Genomic DNA, 16,080 nt, shown 5'->3' with positions numbered 1-16,080 from the left:
TACAGGTTCCTTCTCTGTAAATATCATCTGTAGCTAGAACTTTAAGGATGCTACAGATGAAAGTTAACTTAGTTACCCAGTTCATTCACACAAGATGAAATGGACCTTGAAATTAGAGGATTCCCCATCCACGAATGTGATATTGGTCCATCGTTGCTGGACCTAATCTTGGAACTTCCTATCCAACAGCAATGTGGGAGTAAATTCACCAGAACACTGCAATGCTTCAAAAAGGTCACTTGCCATTTACCTCCTTAAATGCATTTAGGGATGAGCAAGAAATGCTGGCCTTATGAACAATGCATTGATCCCAATTTTAAAACTGACTGAATTTTATGGTCGAATTTTCCAACAGGTTCAAGCAGTCCATAACTTTGAAGCTGCCAATGAGGATGAGCTTACCTTACAGCGTGGAGACATTGTATTAGTGATTCCATCTGAGACAACAGAAGACCAGGTAAACAGAAATGAAATATAGAACAAACCTGCTTAAGTTCCAGTGCCAAGTTTCTGTATACTATTTTGAGATAGTTTTAAAAAGTTATAAAGTTCACAAAACTGACTACTGACTGGCAAAGTTTTCTATTGATGAATTGTTATTGCCTGATTCTTGTGCACATGCAGGACAGAAAGATGCCTATTGAGAAGAAATTAACTTTTAAAGATTTATGCAAAACCATTCTAAACAAATATTAAATGTTTGCGTTTTTCTCTGGTAGATAATTTTGCTTCAAATATTGAAGAATTTTGGTCAGTGTTAGGATCTATTTTTTGGCATTGATGAAGCTAGTCTATCTGCTTTCAAGGACAGTCAGCCTCCAACCAGAAAGTACATACACAAAGCTGTAATTGCTACCCCTGCAAAGTCCACATTTACAGCTGCCAAGGCCACATGTTCTGAAATTCACTCAGCTTGTCTTTCTTCAAAGGCAGACCTTAAAATCTCTTTGATCAAGAGTCTGGTCATTTGCCTTCTGTTTCCAGCAGGAAATTTAATTTGGTAATACTTCTGTGAAGTGCCTTGGTATATTAATGCTGCTCTATAATAGCATCATTGTTGCTCAGGGGACACTGAAGCCTTCTGAATTCAATTTATAGGCAGCAAGCCAATTTTATGTAAAGTTGCCTTTTAACTTAACCTAGCTTTAGAGCAGTATATAACAAGTTCCCCGTAATAATGGTGCTGCTTAAAGGGTGATCTTTTGCATGGTACACAGCTGAAAGTCAAATGCTCATATCAAGTGAAGAACTGCTTTTCACCATTGAAATGGTAATTTGTACAATGTACTGTTTCAGGACGCTGGTTGGCTCACGGGTATAAAGGAGTCAGACTGGATACAACACGGTGCTGCCAACAGTTCCAAAGGACTGTTCCCCAAGAATTTCACTCAGCAACTGGAATAGACTTTGGCCACTGTCTTATCTATGTGGAAGTTATCGGAAAAAGCAGGACTCTGCTTCCCAAACCACATGGTCTCCCACAGCACGGTTGTGTCCTTGGATTTTTCAAAGGGTGATGCCAGAGATGAAATGCTAATCAGCAAGGTTAAAAGTATCTAATGATCACAAGCAATGAAGAGAGGCGATGTATATTAACCGAAGACACAGGAAGCATGGCACTGACCTCAATATATCTATTTTGAACAAACTATGGAAATGAATATGTATTTCTTTATCAAAGTCCAACACTATGTTAAATTGTGTTTTCCTGGAGTTAGTAATATTCTTGAATGCACCTCTTCCTATTGATATAATGGTGGTGTAATCCTCCTGATGACAATTTTATGTTTTGCACTGTACACTAAGTAAACCTGTTGCAATGCATCACAGTTCAGTAGCCTAGTCAATTCTGTGTGTACTTATTAATCTTTGATATGTTGACTGCAAATTGTTTTTATTTATGTAATTGCAGAGCTGAGCAGTCCTTTCAGTGATGCAGTATAAGTGACCCTACTTAGAAGCATCTCCTCATCATGTGTGTCACTGCCTGCTCCTGCCTCCAGCATTCTTGCTGGCTCTGTTTTTGAACAAATTCTATTGCTCTATTGCCAAATGAATCTGGGAAGCTGTGTTCGTAATGTATCGTGCGTTAAAGATTATTACATTCAGAGTGATGTTCGAAGGACAAGACTGCACCACCTCCTGGCCAGATAATGCTTTTTCACTCTGTTCAATATAAATTAACAGAGGAATTTATAGGACTTATAACAGGGAAACTGAAATAATGCACCAACTACTGAAAACCATGGCCACTAGTTAACCTTACAGCAACAGTCTGAAGCATTTCATTCCAACTCAATGGAATATACAACAAAATAAGTTCAAAATTAAGGATAGGCATTGTAACCTAAGTATTGTATTAATGTGTGGTCCTGTGACTATTGCTCTGCATTTCACTGCTCACGCTGGAATAAAGAAAAAACTAAACAATGCTGCTGACTGTGTCCTGTTATTTAAAGAGTGTGAACACATCAGGCCTGCGTTTACAAATAACTGTACGGTGAATTTTCATCTGCATCTAAAGGGCAAGAAGCAGTAGGCGATATCTGGTCGCTTCTGTGCAATTCAGACCCCATTCATTTTTCCCTTTTGCATCCTCCACCTAGCAATGCAAAAAGGAAAAAATAAGTCAGAAGACAGAATTCTATTCTTGGAGCATTCTTTTTCCACACTTCACAAGATCCAGTAAGTGCCATGTTTCTGCCTTGCTTAAACTGTAGGATAACCTGACACATTGCTTCTTCATATAGTTTAATAATGGGTTGATTTTAACAAGTTTCCAAATCACTCGACAGAATCCCATCAGCATTTTTACAGCTGAAGCAACTGATTTACACAAACACTATGTTTAAAGTGGTCCAAGAACAGATTATAAATTAAACTATGAAGCAGACAGAACACGTGGCAAAGTTATTAAGAACCCTCTGGGGTCCAAGGCACTACCAATACAAATTTCACCATGGCAGCTTGAGAATTTAATATATTTAATGAAATAAATTAATGAAAAAGGGTGACCCAAAACCTATCTAGTTCACTAACATCCTTCATGGAATCAAATCTACCATTTTATCTAATCAGGCCTCTTCTATCCTTTTTCTAGTCAGTCCTTTATGGATCTCCAAATACACAGCAATGTGGTTGACTCTAAATTGCTCAATTCAAATGACTTGGCAAGCCGCTCTGACCTAGGGGTAGGGGATAAATGTTCGAGGACATCTTCAACCTCTCACTGCTGCAGTCAGAGGTTCCCATCTGCTCAAAAGGGCAGCAATCATATCGGTGCTCAAGACGAGCAGGGCGAGCTGCCTCAACGACTATTGCCCGGTAACACTATCTACTGTTGATGAAGTGCTTTGAGGTTGGTTATGGCTAGAATTAACTCCTGCCTGAGCAAGGACCTGGACCCGCTGCAGTTTGCCTACCGCCACAACAGGTCTACAGCAGGCGCAATCTCACTGGCTCTCCACTCGGCTCTGGAGCACCTAGACAACAGCAAAACATATGTTAGGCTGCTGTTTATCGATTACAGCTCAGCGTTCAACACCATCATCCCCTCAGTACTAATCAACAAGCTTCAGATCCTGGGCCTCTGTACCTCCCTCCGCAACTGGATCCTCGACTTCCTCATCAGGAGACCGCAGTCAGTACGGATCAGTAGTAACATCTCCTCCTTGCTGACAATCAACACAGGCACACCTCAAGGATGCGTGCTTAGCCCACTGCTCTACTCTCTCTACACATGACTGTGTGCCTAGGCACAGCTCAAATGCCATCTATAAATTCGCCAATGACACTACTGTTGTTGGCAGAATCTCAGATAGCGATGAAGAGGCGTACAGGAGTGAGATAGATCAGCTGGTTGAGTAGTGTCACAACTACCTCGCACTCAATGTCAGCAAGATCAAGGAATTGATTGTGAACTTCTGGAAGAAGTCGGGAGAACACGTACCAGTCCTCATTGAGGGGTCAGCAGTAGAAAGGGTGAGCATCTTCAAGCTCCTGGGCATCAACATCTCAGAGAATCTATCTTGGCACTGACACATTGATGCAATCATGAAGAAGGCACGCCAGCCGTTCTACTTCATTAGGAGATTTTGTACGTCACCACTTTTCCAAATTTCTATAGATGTACGGTGGAGAGCATTCTGACTGGTTGCATCACAGCTTGGTATGGAGGCTCCAATGCACAGGATTGCAAGAGGCTGCATTGGGTTGTAGACTCAGCCAGCTCCATCACGGGCACAACCCTCCCCACCATCGAGGACATCTTCAAGAGGCGCTGCCTCAAGAAGGTGGCATCCATCACTAAGGACCCTCACCATCCGGGACATGCCCTCCTCGTTACTAGCATCGGGGAGGAGGTACAGGAGCCTGAAGACCCACACTCAATGATTCAGGAACAGCTTCTTCCCCTCCGCCATCAGATTTCTGAACAGTCCATGAACACTACCTCGTTATTCTTCTTTTGCACTACTTATTTTTATAACTTACAGTAATTTATGTCTTTATGTCTTGCACTGTACTGCTGCCACAAAAAAACAAATTTCATGACATACGTCACTGATAATAAACCTGATTCTGATAAATGCCAGCCTAGCCATTTATTTGCACATCCCTGAAATGAACACAGAAATGAAAAGTAATAGATTGCTCCTCACTTGTGTCATGTAGATAAGGGAACCACTGGCTGCAGAATATACAGCCTCTTACCTGCTCTTATCGACATAATGGTGACTTCAAGGAAGTAGGAGCAGCAGCTCTGGGCAAACATAATATCCAGGACAGTGATTAACACCTCTATTGTTGAACACAGTTAATGCCTGGCATTTATGTGACACAATTACTTGTCTGTAGATTTACCCCTGTGCACAAACTGGCTAGGCAGCAAATAAACTGTTATGTTCAGAACTCACCAAGTAATAGCTAGTGTTGTGTTCAGCTTTTATAGTTACACATCAGCTGAAGTTCTGTGTTCAATCCTTTGCACTAAAGGAAAAAAGTTTCTCATGACTCTTTTTTATAAATCAGATGAAGTCTGTACTGTGATTACTCCCCCTTTACCATTGAAAACAATGTATTCAGTTTAAACCCTTCACGATTTTCAACATCACCATCAAATCCTTTGTCGCTTTCTTGAATGGAATTGTTCTTAAAGTTTACTCGAATGGTACTGGAGGAAAGAAGAAAATCAGTTGTGTTAAAGTTTCATTCAAGAAAGCTACAAGGGATGGTGATGTTGAAAATCAGGAAGAGTTTAAACTGAATACATTGTTTTCAATGGTAAAGGGAAGAGTAACCACAGCACAGACTCACATCTGACAAAAAAAAAGATGCACTTTTTCATTTGAACGGAAGCCACTGCAGGAATTCCTCAGGGCAACGAGTCAGCCTCAACCATCCTCGGCTGCTTCATCAACGACTTCCATTTCATATTAGGTTGAAAATAGGGATGTTGTACAATGTTTACTTACTTTTGCAAACCCTCCCTGCCCCATAAAATGAAGCAGCATGACAATCTCCAGAACAAATTGATGGCTTACAACCACCACACTTTCTTAGGACATCCCAGGATTTAGTCTGGTGAATCTCCTATGGACTGCCTCCAATGTTGCTATATCCTTTTTAGGTGAGGGGACCAAAACTGTGCACAGTATTCCAGGTGTGGCCTCACCAACACCCTGTACAACTGTAATGAAACCTCACTGTTCCTAAACTCCAACCCCTTCACAATTAAAACCAAATTACTATGTCTTCTTAACTACGTGTTGAACCTGCTTGCTAACATTTTGTGATTCATGCACTAGAACACCTAGGTCCCTCTGAACTTCTGAAGTCACTTTTCACTTAGATAATAATCCAGATTTTGATTCTTCTTAACTCACGCTTCCCCACATTAAACTCCATTTGCCAGGTTTTTGCCCAATCACTCCATCTAATTATATAGAACACAGAAAACCTACAACACAATACAGGCCCTTCGGCCCACAAAGTTGTGCTGAACATGTCCCTACCTTAGAAATTGCAGGCTTACCCATAGCCCTCTATTTTTCTCAGCTCCATGTACCTATCCAACAGTCTCTTAAAAGACCCTATCGTATCCGCCTCCACCACCGTTGCTGGCAGCCCATTCCACGCACTCACTGAGTAAAAAACTTACCCCTGACATCTCCTCTGTACCTACTCCCCAGCACCTTAAACCTGTGTCCTCTTGTGGCAACCATTTCAGCGTGGGAAAAAGCCGCTGACTATCCACACGATCAATGCCTCTTGTCATCTTATACACCTCTATCAGGTCACCTCTCATCCTCCGTTGCTCCAAGGAGAAAAGGAGCTCAACCTGCTTTCATAAGGCATGCTCCCCAATCCTGTTGCAGAATCACAACGTTCTCATAACAACATGCCCTTCCACCTATTTTCATAGCATCAGTAAACTTGGAAACCTTACATTTTGATTCCTCCTCCATTAGTGTCAATAGTAAGCAACTGAGAACCAAAAAAAATCCCTGGTGAACTCGTTAAATCCCTCCAGCCTGAAAAAAATAACATCTATTCCAATTATTTGTCTTCTATCCATACTAACCCACTTCCTCTAATGCAATGTGATCTTAATTTATGCACAAGTGCAAGGCAAGTGCCATCAGTTACAGGAGAGTTTAACCACTTACACTCAGCATTCGATGTCAAGTCCATTGGCGAGTTCGCTAGCATCAACTTGCTTTGTTGAGGGTGGGGGGTGGGGGAGTGTGTGTTACCTTTAACCAGAAACTTAAATAGTGCAGCCTTATAAATACTTTGCTAAAGGTGGCTTCCTCGGTACTGAGTCTAAAAGGCAGGATGGTGGCGCAGCAGTTAGAGCTACCGTTGTACAGCACCAGAGACTTGGATCCTACCCTGACAGCGTGGAGTTTGAACATTCTCCGTCCACAACTGTCTGCTTTGCCTTTGGGTACTCCAGTTACCTCCGACACCCCAACGGTGTTCCTGTAGATTAATCGGCTACTGAAAATTATCCCTTTCTGCAGGTTACTGACACAAAAAGAGTTGAGGGCTGCATTTGACAGAAAATATGTTGCAAGGGTACAGGGTAATGAGAGGAATGGAACCAATGAGACTGCTTCCTGGGAACCATCAGAGAACCAATGAACTGAATAGCCTCCTTCCAGGGAGAGTAGGAGACTCGGTAAACCTGTAGCAAGAGGCTCATCCAGTACCACCCCAATCATTTCCACCTAATACAGCTTGGGGTGAAATGGAATATTTTCCATTTGCCTTATAAGATGCACAGCACGATGGTGAACACCACCCAGATCAAGGAGTCTGCTTGACTGACAACCCATCCGTGGCTGCACTATGTACCGTCTACAAGATGCACTGTATTTACTTGCCAAAATTGCAAAAATCTATTATCGCTACCATAAAGGACAAGGGGAGCAGGTGCTTCGGACAACACCAACTGAGAGTTCTAAGTCATAGATCATTCTGCAAAGGAAAATATAATCACTATTTTTTCTTAGGTGCCAGGTTTAAATCCTAGAACTCCCTACCCAGGTGACGTACCTTAATGACTGTCGCCCAGTGACTCTGACATTCACCATCATGAAGTGTTTCGAGAGGCTGGCCATAGCACGCATTAACTCCAGCCTCCCAGACAATCTTGACCCAATGCAATTCGCCTACCACCGAACAGGTCTACGGCAGACACCATCTCTCTGGCCTTACTCTCATCCCTGGAGCATCTGGACAGTAAAGACACCGACATCCTACTGCTACTTATTGACTACAGCTCTGCCTACAATACCATAATTCCAGGCAAACTTATCACCAAACTCCGAGACCTGGGACTCAACACCTCCCTTTGCAACTGGATCCTTGACTTTCTGACCAACAGACCGCAATCAGTAAGGATAGGCAGCAACACCTCTGCCAAGATTATCCTCAACACTGGTGCCCCACAAGGCTGCGTCCTAGGCCTACTTTACTCCTTATACACTCGTGACTGTGTGGCCAGATTCTGCTCTAACTCCATCTATGAGTTTGCAGATGATACTACCAATAGTGGGCTGAATCTCAAATAACAATGAGTCAGAGTACAGGAAGGAGATGGAGAGCCTAGTAACATGGTGTCATGACAGAATCTTTCCCTCAATGTCAGCAAAACAAAAGAGCTGGTCATTGACTTCAGGAAGAGGGGTGGTACACACACTCCTGTTTGTATCACTGGTGCTGAGGTCGAGATGGCTGAGAGCTTCAAGTTCCTAGGAGTGAACATCACTAATAGCCTGACCTGGTCCAACCACATAGCTGCCATGGCCAAGGAAGTTCATCAGCGCCTCTACTTCCTCAGGAGGCTAAAGAAATTTGAAATGTCGCTGTTGATCCTCACCACAGAAAGCATCCTATCCGGATGCATCACACCTTGGTATGGCAACTGCTCTGCCTGAAGCTGCAAGAAATTGCAGAGTTGTGGACACAGCTTGAAACATCACAACTATGTCTATACCTCTCGCTGCCTTGGTAAAGTAGCCAACATAATCAAGGACCCCACCCACCCCAGACATCCTCTCTTCTCCCCCCTCCCATCGGGCAGAAGATACAAAAGCCTGAAAGTATGTACCACCACACTCACGGACAGCTTCTATCCTGCTGTTATAAGACTACTGAATGGACCTCTTGCACAAAAAGATGGACTCCTGACCTCCTAATCTACCTTGTCATGGCCTTGTACCTTGTCTACCTGCACTGCACTTTCTCTGTAACTGTAACACTATATTCTGCATTCTGTTATAGTTTTTCCTTGTACTACCTCGATGTACTGATGTGATGAAATGGTCTGTACAGATGGCATGCGAAGCTTTTCACTTAATCTCAGTACATGTGACAATAACAAACCAACTCACCATGTAACTGGGACAGTCAAGTGAACCAAAATGGAGTAGCTAACAGAAGGTAGAGGTGGAATGTCAGATACAAGTGCTTTACCTTAAAGTTTAGAGATAAAGAATATGGGATTTAGAACCATGGGATGAATGATGGAGCTTTTTGTCAAATTACTCAGATTTGCTTAAAACAAAACAACCAGGAGCTGAGGTTTTCATCCAAGAAGAAATCACAGAGGCTCTGGAAAATTGTGCCAAAGGGTGAGAAAGGAAGCTTCACATCTCTCTGCAGGATGATAGAAGTTGTTCAACTATAAAAGACTGGTGGAATTGATCTATAGGTATTTCAGAGATCACAGGGCAACTTCAGATTGTAGCTCTCTACCAGCAACGGCTTTGCAACACGAGATAAACTTTATTGTACACATTGGAAACAAATGATGCCATCATTATGGAAGCTAAATCCACTCCAAATAAATCCTTATTCCTAACTCTAGCAACCATAAAAACCTTGCTCCTAAAATACATGAACTGAAAGAGATGAAGTTTGTTCCTTTTATTGAGAAAGGTTTTACCCTGTCTTTATTTTCCTTCTATAATTTTGCAGCACCTGACCCACACAACCTTTCCCACTCCACACCTTCAGTTCAACACTTGCCAGTTTCCTTGCAGTGTATTTGTAATCCTCCAAATCAGATTATTAATCCTTTGCCTGAAACTTTTCTTTTTTGCTCCAGTTTGTCTTTTAGATTCTAGAAAGAAGAAAATGAATTGTAATTGCACCTACTTATCCATACTTATACCTAGCAGATAGACAGCACACCAACATGAATCAAACTCTCAAGGCAGTGACCACACTCAGGTTTAGGAAACTAACCTGCATGTTACTGGATCCCTAAATCATTACTGCCTTTATCAACCATTTGCAAAGCCACCTGAAACTCAACAAGTGTTGGCTTTTGAATTATAGAAAGTGACTCAAGAACTTTTGTTTCCATCAGAAATTGTAAAATCATTTAAAGCACTCTCTAATCTGGTTAACCATCACCAAAGCATCTTTTGAGATAACTCACCGTATTTTTTTAAAATCCCTTTTGCATAGTCATTTGCTTTTCGTCCCCCTGCAGACATGCTTGTAGGCTTCAGCAACATAGTAGATGTGTCACTTGCACTGAAAAGGATTACTTGATTTGTACACTTACTAATTTTTCAATAGGTTGAGTGCTATAATGGCAGCAAATACACGATGGCTAAATGAAAAATCAAGAACTACCAAAAATGTCCTACAGTTGCTAATCTGAATATGCATTTATTGTTGCTTTGTTTTTGGTTTGCATTTTAAAAATCTGGTGGGCAATTTTCCAGTGAGGGAGCAAAACCATCAACATCCACTGACCACTTCTTATACAGCCCCCAGGATTTGGCATCAATGAAAAGGAAAACTGGGATGAGATGTATGAGAGGCAGCTAGTTCTGCAGTAACTCCCACCATTAAAATAACCCCACAATCTTTAAGACATGACATTGTAAATATTCGATTAGAAGAGATTGTTTTATATTACTAAGTCATCATCCAAGATTCCCATGAAAAGTATGTAAAGGAGTTGCTGTTGATTCCTTGCTCTCTGTCAAAGCTCTCGGCTGGTGGATAAATACACTGAATTTTACACCTTGATTGTCTGCAGCTCGAACAAACCCACTGTTTGCTGTCATTGTGATTGCCTTTAAAGCATCTCCAGTACCAAAAATTGTAATAGAGCGACTGTTAATTTTTGCACTGGCTTCCAGTTTGGAGGCACGGTCAGAAGGCTGATCCGGCACGATCGTGATTCCCTGCAGCAGCTTTCGTGCCCGAGCCTTTTCTCCTGGGCCGCCTAATGTTTCCAAAATTGCTTGAAAATCTTTCACCGCTGACTCACAGGCAAACAGTTCTTTGTCCTTCATGAAGGCTTGTAGTTTGGGCAAGACACTCTCCTCCCTTTCCTGAGAAGCTTGTTCAGTCAGCACTTTCTCCTTAAAGATGAAGTAACAGCCTCCGTGACTTACCGCTGAAACAAAGGTGATCAGGGTGGTTATATCTAAATTGACACGATTGCAGAAATCCACTTTAACTTCAGTGGGGAAGGCAACACTGGCGACAATTGTAGAACGGTCTACTTTTGTCACCTGTAAAGGTTCCTCAAGATCTTCTTCAGAATCACTCGAGTTACCACCTTCCTCCATGAAATCAATCATTGAATTCACTGCAACTATATCCCCTCGCACAGACAGCCCCATTTCTTTCAGTCTCTCTGCCATGGGGCTTGAAATGCCATTATAAAATGCAAACACAACATGTGGATTACTGTACTGCACCAATTGCTGCTTGCTGGCTTCCAAATAATCTTCTGCTTGTTCGACAATACTTTTGTCACCATACTGGCCCCTCCCCACCCAGATACTGTGCAGTGCCTCGGCTTTCCGTCCAATAGCTTTCACCCAGGTAAGTCCACCATTTGCCACGACGTCCACCACCAGGGACTGCTTTTCCCCAGAGTGTTCCTGGTAGTTAAATACATGCAAAAGGCTAACCACATCCTCCAGGCTTTCGGCTGATTCAATGACTGCCTTTAGGTGGGTGAGGTTTGTGCTCTGCAGATGTGACTCCTTCACCGAAACTTTACCCGTTTCAACTTTCCGTAAGAACTTCAGCTCAGCCTTCAGTTTGCCGCAGAGCTTGGGCCCGCCTTGCACCCCACCTGCGCGGGAATGGGATAGTGCTTCTGCCCTTTCCAGCAGCTCCCGGGCTTCAGTGATCCTCTCCGAGAGAACCTTCTGCAGTGACATCGCATCCCTGAAAAACAGAACATTTTGGTTCAGGACTGTCACTGTCAGAGAGAAAAATATTGTCACTTTACTCAGATGGGAAACTAAAAACACAATAGCAAATAAGTGAGTTAAGGCCCTGTACATTGAGCCCTCGCAGATCAACAGTCAATGCCACTATTCAAATGGCTGACACTTCAGTGCAGTACTTAAGGAGTCACATGAGATGTTAAACACAAAGAATATTGCAAAAGATCCTACATCACAGTTCTAAAATAAGGCTGCTACCACAGGTCCCAGCCAATATTTATTGCTCAACAAACGTATCTCCACTACTATGGCGATTATACCTCCAAAGTTCTTCATTGACTTTAAAATCATCCCTCAGTCACTAATGTCACTGCATAGAGTATGTCACATGAAAGCATTTACACTCTTTCTGAGTCCCTGTAAACAATCTCTACCTCAATTATCCTGCAACTTTGTAAACATTGTTAGAGCAGTTAAAAAATACTCAGTTGCCTTAAACTTCATGACCCAGTCAGTTTTCCTTACGACTCACGTCCTCCACCTGTCCCCCTCCTGCTCTCCATTCATCCTGCCCAAACCTCATAACGCCCTCCCTTTGCTCCTGCTCCTCTCCCATCCTTCCCCCACTGCCCTCCCTCCCTCCGGCCCTCTCCCTCCCCATCCCCACTCCCACCCCTCCCACCGGTCCTCTTCTGTCTTCTCCCACTACTCTCCCTCCCCCCTCACTCCCCTCCCCGTTCCCCCCCCCTCCCCCCCCGGCTCTCCCCCTCTCTCTCCCCCCTTCTCCTCTCCCCCTCTCTCTCCCCTCTCACCTCTCTCCCTCCCTCTCCCCCCTCTCCCTCCCTCCCCTTCCCCCCCTCCCTCCCTCCCCTTCCCCCCCCTCCCTCCCCCCCACTCCCCGTCCCCCCTCCCCCCCTCGCCCCCCCTCCCTCCCTCTCCCCCCCCTCCCCCCTCCCTCTCCCCCCTCCCCGCCTCCCTCTCCCCCCTCCCCTCTCCCTCCCTCTCCCCCCTCCCCCTCCCCCCTCCCTCCCTCTCCCCCTCCCTCTCCCCCCTCCCTCTCCCCCTCCCCTCCCTCTCCCCCCCTCCCTCCCCCCCTCCCTCTCCCCCCCTCCCTCCCTCCCCCCCTCCCTCTCCCCCCCTCCCTCCCTCCCCCCCTCCCTCTCCCCCCCTCCCTCCCTCCCCCCCTCCATCCCTCCCCCCCCTCCATCCCCACTCCCTCCCTCCCCCCTCCCTCCCTCTCCCCCTCCCCCTCCCCCCCTCCCCTCCCTCTCCCCCCCTCCCTCTCCCTCCCTCCCCACTCCCTTTCCCCCCCTCCCTCCCCCCTCCCTCTCCCCCCTCCCCCCTCCCTCCCTCCCCCCCCTCCATCCCCCTCCCTCCCTCCCCCCTCCCTCCCTCTCCCCCCTCCCCTCTCCCTCCCTCTCCCCCCTCCTCTCTCCCTCTCCCCCTCCCTCTCCCCCTCCCCCCTCCCTCTCCCCCCTCCCTCCCTCTCCCCCTCCCTCCCTCCCTCCCTCTCCCCTCCCCCCTCCCTCCCCCCTCCCTCTCCCCCCCCTCCCTCTCCCCTCCTCCCACCCTCCCTCTCCCCCCCTCCTCCCCCCTCACCTCCCCCCCTCTCCCCTCCCCCCCTCCTCCCCCCCTCACCCCTCTCCCCCCTCCCCTCCCCCCCTCTCCCCCTCACCCCTCTCCCCCCTCCCCTCCCCCCTCTCCCCTCCTCCCCCTCTCCCCTCCTCCCACCCCCCCTCTCCCACCCCTCCCCCTCCCCCCTCCCTCCCCCCACCCCTCCCCCTCCCCCCCTCCCTCCCCCCACCCCCCCTCTCCCCCCCTCCCCCCTCCCTCCCTCCCCCCCCTCCCTCCCCCTCCCCCCCCCCCTCCCTCCCCCCCCCCTCCCTCCCCTCCCTCCCCCTCCCCCCTCCCTCCCCCCCCCCTCCCTCCCCCCTCCCTCCCTCTCCCCTCCCCCCCCTCCCTCCCTCCCCCCCCCCCTCCCTCTCCCCTCCCCCCCTCCCTCTCCCCCCCTCCCTCCCTCTCCCCCCCCCCCTCCCTCTCCCCTCCCCCCCTCCCTCTCCCCTCCCCCTGCCTCCCTCCCTCTCCCCTCCCCCCGCCTCCCTCTCCCCTCCCCTCCCCTCCCCTGCCTCCCTCTCCCCTCCCCCTGCCTCCCTCTCCCCTCCCCTCCCCCTGCCTCCCTCTCCCCCCCTCCCCCCCTCCCTCTCCCCCCCTCCCCCCCTCCCCCCCTCCCTCTCCCCCTCCCTCTCCCCCTCCCCCCCCACCCTCTCCCCCCCTCCCCCCCCACCCCCCCCACCCTCTCCCCCCCTCCCCCCCACCCTCCCTCTCCCCCCCTCCCCCCCTCCCCCCCACCCTCCCTCTCCCCCCCTCCCCCCCTCCCTCTCCCCCCCTCCCCCCACCCTCCCTCTCCCCCCCTCCCCCCCTCCCCCCCACCCTCCCTCTCCCCCCCTCCCCCCCTCCCTCTCCCCCCTCTCCCCCCCACCCTCCCTCTCCCCCCTCTCCCCCCCACCCTCCCTCTCCCCCCTCTCCCCCCCACCCTCCCTCTCCCCCCTCTCCCCCCCTCCCTCTCCTCCCTCTCCCCCCCCACCCTCCCTCTCCCCCCTCTCCCTCCCACCCTCCCTCTCCCCCCTCCCTCCCTCTCCTCCCTCTCCCCCCCCTCCCTCTCCTCCCTCTCCCCCCCCACCCTCCCTCTCCTCCCTCTCCCCCCCCCACCCTCCCTCTCCCCCCCTCTCCCCCCCACCTCTCCCCCCTCTCCCCCCCTCTCCCCCCTCTCCCCCCACCTCTCCCCCCTCTCCCCCCCTACCTCTCCCCCCACCTCTCCCACCTCTCCCCCCTCTCCCCCCCTACCTCTCCCCCCCTACCTCTCCCCCCCTACCTCTCCCCCCTTCCCCTTCCCCACCACCGAGGCTCCGGCCCCCCCGTTGCTCCGCTACCTGTGACCTGCAGGCCCGGCGGATCGCGCTCGGTCCGGCCCGGCTGCCGGAAACGGGTCAGGCCTTGGCCACGTCCCATCCGTCCTGGGCCACCATGATGGTGAGGGCGGCGAGCATGCGCAGTAGCGGGGTGGGGGACGAGCGGCGGACCATCCGCTGGTGGGACAGCGGGTCGGGGGTGTAGCGTATGGTGTGGGGGTTGGGGTGTAGTGGGGTTGGGGTGTAGTGTATGGTGTGGGGGTTGAGGTGTAGTGTATGGTGTGGGGGTTGGGGTGTTGTGGGGTTGGGGTGTAGTGTATGGTGTGGGGGTTGGGGTGTAGTGGGGTTGGGGTGTAGTGTATGGTGTGGGGGTTGGGGTGTAGTGGGGTTGGGGTGTAGTGTATGGTGTGGGGGTTGAGGTGTAGTGTATGGTGTGGGGGTTGGGGTGTTGTGGGGTTGGGGTGTAGCGTATGGTGTGGGGGTTGGGGTGTAGTGGGGTTGGGGTGTAGTGTATGGTGTGGGGGTTGGGGTGTAGTGTATGGTGTGGGGGTTGAGGTGTAGTGTATGGTGTGGGGGTTGGGGTTGGGGTGTAGCGTATGGTGTGGGGGTTGGGGTGTAGTGGGGTTGGGGTGTAGCATATGGTGTGGGGGTTGGGGTGTAGTGGGGTTTGGGTGTAGCGTATGGTGTGGTGGTTGGGGTGTAGCGTATGGTGTGGGGGTTGGGGTGTAGTGGGATTTGGGTGTAGCGTATGGTGTGGGGGTTGGGGTGTAGTGGGGTTGGGGTGTAGTGTATGGTGTGGGGGTTGAGGTGTAGTGTATGGTGTGGTGGTTGGGGTGTTGTGGGGTTGGGGTGTAGCGTATGGTGTGGGGGTTGGGGTGTAGTGGGGTTGGGGTGTAGTGTATGGTGTGGGGGTTGAGGTGTAGTGTATGGTTTGGGGGTTGGGGTGTTGTGGGGTTGGGGTGTAGTGTATGGTGTGGGGGTTGGGGTGTAGTGGGGTTGGGGTGTAGTGTATGGTGTGGGGGTTGGGGTGTAGTGGGGTTGGGGTGTAGTGTATGGTGTGGGGGTTGGGGTGTAGTGGGGTTGGGGTGTAGTGTATGGTGTGGGGGTTGAGGTGTAGTGTATGGTGTGGGGGTTGGGGTGTTGTGGGGTTGGGGTGTAGCGTATGGTGTGGGGGTTGGGGTGTAGTGGGGTTGGGGTGTAGTGTATGGTGTGGGGGTTGGGGTGTAGTGTATGGTGTGGGGGTTGAGGTGTAGTGTATGGTGTGGGGGTTGGGGTTGGGGTGTAGCGTATGGTGTGGGGGTTGGGGTGTAGTGGGGTTGGGGTGTAGCATATGGTGTGGGGGTTGGGGTGTAGTGGGGTTTGGGTGTAGCGTATGGTGTGGTGGTTGGGGTGTAGCGTATGGTGTGGGGGTTGGGGTGTAGTGGGATTTGGGTGTAGCGTATGGGGGGGGGGTTGGGGTG

The 16,080-nt window shown here is 49.2% G+C and overlaps 2 protein-coding genes across 5 annotated transcripts in view; one reads left to right on the top strand and one right to left on the bottom strand.

The window, feature by feature from the left end:
• Positions 1-2,431, top strand: part of amph (amphiphysin) — a 170,774-nt gene extending 168,343 nt beyond the window's left edge. For both annotated transcript variants that reach the window (XM_052023139.1, XM_052023138.1), the window contains 2 exons: positions 356-457; positions 1,297-2,431. In XM_052023139.1, coding sequence (XP_051879099.1) covers positions 356-457; positions 1,297-1,404 — 210 coding nt within the window. In that variant the 3' untranslated portion in view covers positions 1,405-2,431. The remainder of the gene's footprint in view (positions 1-355; positions 458-1,296) is intronic.
• Positions 2,432-9,280: 6,849 nt separating this feature from the next.
• Positions 9,281-14,712, bottom strand: c9h7orf25 (chromosome 9 C7orf25 homolog). 3 transcript variants are annotated; one of them, XM_052023143.1, is made up of 2 exons: positions 14,649-14,672; positions 9,281-11,709 (listed from the first exon to the last, which is right to left on the bottom strand). In XM_052023143.1, the coding sequence occupies exon 2, from the start codon at positions 11,700-11,702 to the stop codon at positions 10,446-10,448; it is 1,257 nt and encodes a 418-aa protein (XP_051879103.1). In that variant the 5' UTR covers positions 11,703-11,709; positions 14,649-14,672; the 3' UTR covers positions 9,281-10,445. The 3 variants fall into 3 exon arrangements, with proteins under 3 accessions (XP_051879103.1, XP_051879102.1, XP_051879101.1); XM_052023142.1 differs by lacking the exon at positions 14,649-14,672 and adding an exon at positions 12,032-12,248; XM_052023141.1 differs by having other exon boundaries at positions 9,282-11,709; positions 14,642-14,712.
• Between the last annotated feature and the right edge of the window lie 1,368 nt (positions 14,713-16,080).

This window comes from Pristis pectinata, chromosome 9 (genome assembly GCF_009764475.1).
Source record: "Pristis pectinata isolate sPriPec2 chromosome 9, sPriPec2.1.pri, whole genome shotgun sequence".
Taxonomy (NCBI): Eukaryota; Metazoa; Chordata; class Chondrichthyes; order Rhinopristiformes; family Pristidae; genus Pristis; species Pristis pectinata.
This window is presented reverse-complemented; position numbering and strand designations above follow the sequence as displayed.